Genomic DNA, 9274 nt, shown 5'->3' on the forward strand with positions numbered 1-9274 from the left:
AACAGAGGATCAGATCACAGATCAGTCAGTCTGAGCTGATGGAGGCACACTGTCCCTCTGAAGAGCAGAAGAGAGGAAACATGTGATGTGTTCCCGCACAGATGGACGATTACAACTCAAACTGAGAGGGAAGGCACGACTGTACTTATTTCGTGCAGAGACACAAACTCTGAGGACTGGGAACTCTTTGCGTTAAAACAACTTCTGGAAAGTTGTTTTTTTTGTGGAGGGAGAGTCGTGTTGAAAGTGTTGAGGATGTCCGAGCCAGAGAAGATTGAGGACATTCCAGATGAGTCTGCAGGAAAAGGAAAAGGAATTCCTAACGGAGGGAATGCTGCAAAAACCAAAGAGGTGAGCCAGAGTGCAAACAATCAGCTGATGCTCCTATGGACCAGGGTGTACTCACAGAGGGGGAGAAGTACTCTGATCTTAGGCAAAAGTAGAAGTACCAGAGTGTAGGAATACTCTGTTACAAGTAAAAGTCCAGCATTCAAAATGTTCCTCAAGTAAAAGTACAAAAGTATTACCATACAAATATACGTAGTAGTACTCTTTGCGCATATTGGTCCATCTCAGAATAATATATAATATATGTTTTATAATGATAGATCATGAAAGTGTTCTCAAAGCTGGTAAAGGTGCAGCTATAGTTTTAATGTATTTGTATACTGCAGGGTAGCTTGTGGATTTACTCCAGGTGAAACTAAAGTCTGATTTAAGACTTGATTATATTTCACATCATTCATCCAGATCTGTAAAGTAACTAAAGGTATTAAATACATGTAGTGGAGTAGACATACATGATTTACCTCTGAATTGTTGTTGGGTAGCAGTACGAAGTAGCAAACAAAGTCCATCGAAATTGTACTTAAGTACAGTAGGCTACTTGATTAAATCTACCTTGTTACTTTACACCACTGGTTACACATGTCTGTTTATTTCACATGATAGCAGTTAACTGGTGGACTTTTGCCTCATAAAGCAGAGAAGAAGACACTTCCAGCTCTCAGTAAAAGTTTGTTATAAAGTCACCACTGCAATAAAAAACCTCTAAACTCAGTCAGGTCTTAGCTGCTCTCCAGAGGTGGATGTAACTAAACATTTACTAAGTACTGTACTTCAGTACACAAGTGAGTTACTTTTCCTGAGTGTTATCATTGTAGTATACTTCTACATTTTGGAAGCAAATGTTGTACTCCACTACATTTATTGATATGTTACTTTACTAATTCAGATTCTGACACACAATACTTGTGAAAAGCTTTTCAAATATAATTATTTGGCATAGATTCAACCATCCAATACTATCTGTAGGTAACCCAAACCAGAGGTGGGAAGTACATTCACTCAAGTACTGTACTTAAGTACTAGTTTGATATACTTGTTTATTTTGATGATAATACTTTTCTACTTTTACTTGAGTAACATTTGTAATGCAGGACTTTTACTTGTAACAAAGTATTCCTACTTGTGTCCTTATTGTAAAGTATTTTTACTGTATGTACAGCACTTTGGCTTGACCAAAAATCGTTTTGAAAATGTGCTATTTAAATAAAACTTGATTTGATTACTCTGGTACTTTTACTTAAGTACAATTTCTGAGTACTTCTCCCACATATGAATAAAACCATGAGTGTGTTAACCGAAAATTAATTGATTGTAATTCTCCTGAGACATTCTTTGTTCAAAAATACTTCACAGTTCCAACTTCTTAAATGTGAATTGCTGCTTTTGTTTTAAAAGTACTTTTACTAATACTTTAAGTACATTTTCCTAATTTGACTTAAATGCTACTTAAGTGCCGTTCTCGGTGCAGTACTTTTACTTGAAATTGAGTATGTATTTATACAGTGTGGTATTAGTACTTTTATCCCTTTCTGATATGACAGATTGTGTTTCGCATTTTATTTTTGCTGCTTTAAGTCACTTTGGGGACTGAAGACGGACACCTGGCATTACTTTTAACAGTTTTAAAGAGTCTGGAGGAGTTATTGTAACACGTGTGAATGATTAAGATAAGTTTTCACCCTTTTTAAATTCCTTACAGTGTTAAAATCACAAAGTCAGACAAGATCCCACGCTCAGAGGCCCCTTTATTACAGGAACACCTTTACAGTCTCTGCAACACCCCATTATTTCACTTGTTAAATCTGTAGGGTATTATTCGATGTATCAGTGGACTATGTCAAAGTACAAGGTGAAAGAACTTGGGGTATTTAGTAGTTACTAACTCTTAATTGGTGTGCTTCTTTTAATTCATTGTGATGTCTTTATTTTTCTTGTGCTATATGGTCCCCACCCATGAGACGCACCCCTCTTCATTACAACTCTGAATTTAATACGTCTACGTTTTTCAGGATTTCAACCTGGCTGCTATCTATGTGTCGGACGCTCAATACAACCGGAACATTTACTTTGACACGTCGCCTGAAGCTGTGAGGTGAGATATTCTTATTTATAATCAGGAGTTTTATCTCCCGCTAGTTTTAAATCAACATTATAGTGAATTAAAATCTCAGAAGCAGGGATACTGAACTCCACACGTGCACGCCTGGTGATATTTGATATTCTTCCTTATGTTCACACTAAAATATAGCATGAATGAATCCACTGTAAGTATCATTTGTCTAATAAAGCCTTGTATGTATTATTAGTATGTGCCATAGCGCTCCATTACTGTCCAAAAAACGATTAAAAACACATCAATTAAACACATTTTTGCATTGGGTGACATGAACTGTGTAGTTTATGTTGACCAAATGTATATTAATCCGCTGCAGAAAGTAGTTCCTTGACAAACACTCAACTTCCACACAGTTTTTGTTTGATAAAAAACCACAGTGAGAAGATGTTTTAGGGGATTACAGAGCCCTTTTTTATGTTATGTTTTTAAAGATAAACATCTACTAATGATTTAGTTGTATCATTGATCAATCTACTGATTATTATCTATTTAACAATTTGGTCTAAAACATGTCAGAAAAGTGAATATGTCCAACCTAAAAAAAAAGAAACTTCCATATTTGAGATCCTGAAAAACTTTTTCTTGCAATTTCCACAATGTTTCTGTCAATCAACTAATGTTTGCATCTCTTATATTGAGCAATGCACTGATACGTTGATGGTTTCAGTCAAAACAATAATGAAGGTAACAGAAATAGAGATTAACAGCCATGTTATACTTAAATAATACATCTGTTTCTTCAGCAGAACGTCGTCTTTTAGCTTCAACATTTCCGCTTTGTTTTAAAATGTGTGTTTCAGATTGTATCTGCGCTACAACCACTGGATCCCTCAGGTGCTCCTCTACTTCTTCATCCTGCTCGATCTGTCTCTGGCCGTCTTCGAGGACCCGGCCGTGATCCCTCTGCCGTCATGGGTGAGACGGTTTCTGCTGACTGACACCAAAACGCTTTCCTGCTTTCACACTTCCTCTTTTTAATGTGCACAAGTAGAACATGCATTCGTCCGTCAGGTAGAAGACGCTTTTGTAACAAATCTGTACAAAAGTCAAAACATACTTTTAGGATTTACAGTATATTCTGACTTCTTGTCAAAGATATTCATTAACAAGCATCTCATTTGGTCATCAGGCTTTATTGTTTAATTCAAACGATTGAAACGTATCAAAAGTCAGCAGGTGCAACACAATCGGCCTCAAAGGAAACCAGTCAAACCAGAGCGCAGTGTGTGTTGAATTCAGATGTTTCATCAGTGTGTGTGTGTGTCTGTGTTCTCAGGCCACCATGCTGGTGGAGCTGCTCTGTCTGCTCGTCTTCACCATTCGGATCGTTCACTACGCCAAAGTGATCCCTCGAGAGAAGTTCTGGAAAGACGCCAAAAACATCTGCATCATCGTCATCATCGTGGTAAGAGGCGCTGATAGAGTGGTGCCGGAATGAGTCCTACAACCAAGAAAGTAGTTAGAAATTGAACACTTCTGGTTCCTTTGTCTTGAAGTCAATGGTTTTTGTTTTGTCTGAAATAAGGTCTGTGGTTAACTCAAGGTTGTCACGTTGTGTTTGACGACATAAAATACGTCAGTAAATACTCCACTGGTGAATTTCTGAATCTTGTATGCGTCATAGAAGCAGCCGTTGCTAACAGTTTGCTAAATTAGACTTCTAAACTACATGACGCGGGACATTAGCCGCCTTTAGCTTAGTGATGGTGACATGAAGTCATGTGACCGTGCTGTAGTTCCTTTACAGCCCAATGTTAGTCTTTTACTTCTGGCCTTTGCACTTACGCTCCAAAATTGAACAAAACATGTAAGCATCATAAACGCGTGTTAGCCAAATATATTATTTACTGCAATTTTTTATCGAGGGGCGACTGAACCGGGAGGAGTAAACTGATCTCAGTAAATCTGTAAATATAATATTCTGTTTGTCAATTACCCTTTCTGTTATGCAGCACTCAAGGCATTTCACAACAACAACACCAACAACAACAACAACAACAACAACAACAACAACAAAGCAACGCATTTACACAACAGATCAAACCACATTTAAAACTAACCAAAAACCAGAAGTTCAAATGTATGTCATATACAGAAGACATCTGGCCACTCTAACACACTATACATAATTAACACCTGGATATCCCTAAGGCAGTGCTTCTCAAAGTGTGGTCCGCGGACCACTGGTGGTCCGTGAGCGCCCCCTAGTGGTCCGTGAGTATATTGGTAACATTTCACATTTGAAATAAATACATTTAAGTTTTTCGCACTCTCGCGGGAATATCTCCGTAATGGAACGAGCTTAAGTTTCACTTTCGATTGCATGATATAGCCCAGATAAACACCTTCATCACACATGTTGCCACTTGTTTGTACCATTTTCAGGCGATTTGTAAAAAACGATGTGTTTTTGAATATTTGTGGAGTTAGGTGGTCCGCAAGTGTTTTTGTATTGGTTAAGTGGTCCTTGGTATGAAAAAGTTTGAGAAATACTGCCCTAAGAGGATCAATAAAGATTATCTCATCATAATAAGAATACATAATAATCAACAACAATAAGACTTAGTTATTTAAAGTAAACTTGTGCTACTTGTTTAAAGTGCTTACTGTTCAGAAGTCTGACCCGAGGCTGCAAAAGGTTTCACATTTCTTGATTAGTTGTTAACTATTAATAATCAACTGCTTTGATTGAAGGTTGAGTAATTGTTTAAGAAAATACTCTTTTTAAATATGAATATGTTCTGGTGTGTCTATTCTTCTCTGTCCCAGTACGTTACATATATTTAGAGTTTTGGGTGACACAAGACATTTAAAAAACATGGTATCTCGAAAACAAGACAAAACAACTATTGATTGGTCAGCGATTAAAACCCTTGTTAGTGTGCAGCCCTAATGTGAACAACCTACATGAGAGAATGTGTAGATAATCCTAGTGAAACTTGTGTTGTGCTACAGAGGAGTTATATCCTGGCGACGGTTGTTGAGTTTGAACGGACACTTCCTGGTTTTTGCTGCGATCAGAGTTCCTGTGATCTGCAGAGTCAGGATTTGCTGAGAAGACTTTCTGCCTGTTGTTGTGAAACAACCTTTAGCCGGAGAAGTCGCCTCGTCAGCGCCTTTTACAGCAGAAAGGCTTCCTGGTGACTCAAAGAGGCACGCCACTCCAGGATCCATGAAATAATCAGAATGCTCTTTCTCTTCACGAGCTGAATGTTTTTATTACAGACAGCAGTATTTTCTAAAGTCTGGTTTTACTGTTTACTTGTATTCATTTAATGTCAGATTATTGAAGCTTGGTTTTCTGTTATGTGACGGTGCTGTCGATGCAGGGAAATATGTTCTTTGTTTAAGGGACATTGCACATTAATTAACACGAGCACTTAAGTTCATAATGTATTATGTGTTAAATAAAACCCTAGAGGCACATTGTCACCTCAGTTTGATGGCATTGTGGTCAGGGGCGGTTCTAGGGGGGGCAGGGGGGCCTGTGCCCCCCTAACTCTGACTTTGGACCCCCCTGTGGCCCCCCTAACTCTGACTTTGGACCCCCCTGTGCCCCCCTAACTCTGACTTTGGACCCCCCTGTGGCCCCCCTAAAAATGAAAAAAAGAAGTTTATAATTAAACGATTTCTTGGCTGACGGAATAGGCGGAAGTAACGATGTTTGTGGACCTCTCTGTGTGTGCAGCTGACTCTGGTGGATATGATCATCTACGGAGCGCTGAAAGCTTCAGACTATGACGGGGTCCGCTGGTCCAGAGTCCTGAGGCCGCTGCTGCTGGTCAACGTCACGGAGGGGCGACAGGTAACCCTCTCACCTGTCTCACCTGTCTCACCTGTCTCACCCGTCTCACCCGTCTCACCCGTCTCACAGCTCTCTCACCTGTCTCACCCCTAACAGCTCTCTCTCAGGTCTCTTACCTGTCTCACCCGTCTCACCCCTCACAGCTCTCTCACCCGTCTCACCCGTCTCACAGCTCTCTCTCAGGTCTCTTACCTGTCTCACCCCTCACAGCTCTCTCACCTCTCTCACCCGTCTCACAGCTCTCTCACCTCTCTCACCCGTCTCACCCCTCACAGCTCTCTCTCAGGTCTCTTACCTGTCTTACCTGTCTCACCCCTCACAGCTCTCTCACCTGTCTCACCTCTCACAGCTCTCTCACCCGTCTCACCCCTCACAGCTCTCTCACCTCTCTCACCTGTCTCACCCCTCACAGCTCTCTCACCCGTCTCACCTCTCTCAGCTCTCTCACCTCTCTCAGCTCTCCCACGTCTCTCAGGTGTCTCACCCGTCTAACCTCTCTCAGCTCTCCCACGTCTCTCAGGTGTCTCACCTGTCTCACCTGTCTCACCTGTCTCACCCGTTTCACCTCTCTCAGCTCTCTCACCCGTCTCACCCCTCACAGCTCTCTCACCTCTCTCACCTGTCTCACCCCTCACAGCTCTCTCACCCGTCTCACCTCTCTCAGCTCTCTCACCTCTCTCAGCTCTCTCACCTCTCACAGCTCTCTCACCTCTCTCACCCGTCTCACCCCTCACAGCTCTCTCTCAGGTCTCTCACCTCTCTCACCCGTCTCACCCCTCACAGCTCTCTCTCAGGTCTCTCACCTCTCTCACCCGTCTCACCCCTCACAGCTCTCTCACCTGTCTCACCCCTCACAGCTCTCTCTCAGATCTCTTACCTGTCTCACCCCTCACAGCTCTCTCACCTGTCTCACCCCTCACAGCTCTCTCACCCGTCTCACCTCTCTCAGGTCTCTCACCTCTCACAGCTCTCTCACCCGTCTCACCCCTCACAGCTCTCTCACCTGTCTCACCCCTCTCAGCTCTCTCACCTGTCTCACCCCTCACAGCTCTCACAGCTCTCTCACCCGTCTCACCCCTCACAGCTCTCTCACCTCTCTCAGCTCTCTCACCTCTCACAGCTCTCTCACCTCTCTCACCCGTCTCACCCCTCACAGCTCTCTCTCAGGTCTCTCACCTCTCTCACCCGTCTCACCCCTCACAGCTCTCTCACCTGTCTCACCCCTCACAGCTCTCTCACCTCTCACAGCTCTCTCACCCCTCACAGCTCTCTCACCTCTCACAGCTCTCTCACCCCTCACAGCTCTCTCACCTCTCTCAGCTCTCTCACCTCTCTCAGCTCTCTCACCTCTCTCACCCGTCTCACCCCTCACAGCTCTCTCTCAGGTCTCTCACCTCTCTCACCCGTCTCACCCCTCACAGCTCTCTCACCTGTCTCACCCCTCATAGCTCTCTCACCTCTCACAGCTCTCTCACCCCTCACAGCTCTCTCACCTCTCACAGCTCTCTCACCCCTCACAGCTCTCCCACGTCTCTCAGGTGTCTCACCTATCTCACCCCTCACAGCTCTCTCACCTGTCTCACCCCTCACAGCTCTCTCAGCTCTCTCACCTGTCTCACCCCTCACAGCTCTCTCAGCTCTCTCACCTGTCTCACCCCTCACAGCTCTCCCACGTCTCTCAGGTGTCTCACCTGTCTCACCCCTCACAGCTCTCTCACCTCTCTCAGGTGTCTCACCTGTCTCACCCCTCACAGCTCTCCCACGTCTCTCAGGTGTCTCACCTGTCTCACCCCTCACAGCTCTCTCACCTCTCTCAGGTGTCTCACCTGTCTCACCCCTCACAGCTCTCTCACCTCTCTCAGGTGTCTCACCTGTCTCACCCCTCACAGCTCTCTCACCTCTCTCAGGTGTCTCACCTGTCTCACCCCTCACAGCTCTCCCACGTCTCTCACCTTGATACTTTTACAGATGTAATCTTTCAGAAACACATTTTTAAGAGACAGACAATCATCATATTTTACGAGCATATATTTTTCGACTCACTTTCTGATATTCAGGGAGAGGTATAAGCTCTTTTTTTGTATACAGAAAAATGTCTCACCAGTTATAAACCCAACCTGACAGAAGACATAACAGTTTTCCTCTAAATAAACTTCCATATTTGTCCTCATGTTCATGCCGGCAGGTGTCTCTCAGGTAGACCATCACATGTTGTTGTTTTTATTTGTTATCTCAGGATCTTGAATGTCCAGTTTAAACTTCCTGCTGCTAAACGTGGACATGTTTGCCTCTGAGCTGACGGCGCCTGAAGGCATCATTAGTTGGTTTTCCTCTGATTGGACGCAGCGTTCGTGTCCTCCTTCATAAACTCTGCTTGTTTGTTTGTGTTCAGCTCCGCAGGGCGTTCAGAAGCATCCGGAACGCTCTGCCTCAGATCTTCTACGTCTTCCTGCTCTTCATGTTCAGCCTCCTCATCTTCTCCCTCATGGCGCTCAAACTGATCGGCAAACGGTGAGAAGACTTTCTTTATCTCGTTTTAAAATCGGATAAACAGATTTTAAAGAGCTGTGAACGCGGGAGAGGAAACACGAGTCACATGGGCTCCAAATTAAAAGTTTAGAGATGCATTTAAACGTCAATAAAAGCTACTTTGATTGTACGTCTAAGAAACCAAAACTTCTACAAAATGTCCGCATTTGAATGAACTGAGATTTGTTTTAGGTATTAAAAGTAATGAGTGAAAGCGTTGTTGGTATTCTGTGCGTTAATGTGTTCCTGATTAATTAACTAATTGTTTGCATAACATTTAAAAGAAAAAAGTCTTCCATCTCCAAGGTGCCATCTTCAAATTGGATATGTCTGCCCAAAAATGTAAAGAGAATCAGTAACGGAGAATGAAAACAAAATAAAATCCGGAATCAGTGAATGTGTCGCCAAAAAAAATCTACTATTTAAATGATTGCTCTCTTTAAATGTACATCAATACAAATATACATATACGGTAA

The 9274-nt window shown here is 42.8% G+C and overlaps 1 protein-coding gene across 2 annotated transcripts in view; it reads left to right on the forward strand.

The window, feature by feature from the left end:
- The window catches only part of tpcn3 (two pore segment channel 3), a 26974-nt gene continuing 17700 nt past the window's right edge, over positions 1 to 9274 (forward strand). For both annotated transcript variants that reach the window (XM_034087824.2, XM_034087833.1), the window contains exons 1-6: positions 1 to 351; positions 2358 to 2440; positions 3265 to 3379; positions 3741 to 3869; positions 6153 to 6269; positions 8662 to 8780. In XM_034087824.2, coding sequence (XP_033943715.1) covers positions 256 to 351; positions 2358 to 2440; positions 3265 to 3379; positions 3741 to 3869; positions 6153 to 6269; positions 8662 to 8780 — 659 coding nt within the window. In that variant the 5' untranslated portion in view covers positions 1 to 255. The remainder of the gene's footprint in view (positions 352 to 2357; positions 2441 to 3264; positions 3380 to 3740; positions 3870 to 6152; positions 6270 to 8661; positions 8781 to 9274) is intronic.

The sequence above is a fragment of the Pseudochaenichthys georgianus genome, chromosome 1 (assembly GCF_902827115.2).
Source record: "Pseudochaenichthys georgianus chromosome 1, fPseGeo1.2, whole genome shotgun sequence".
NCBI lineage: Eukaryota > Metazoa > Chordata > Actinopteri > Perciformes > Channichthyidae > Pseudochaenichthys > Pseudochaenichthys georgianus.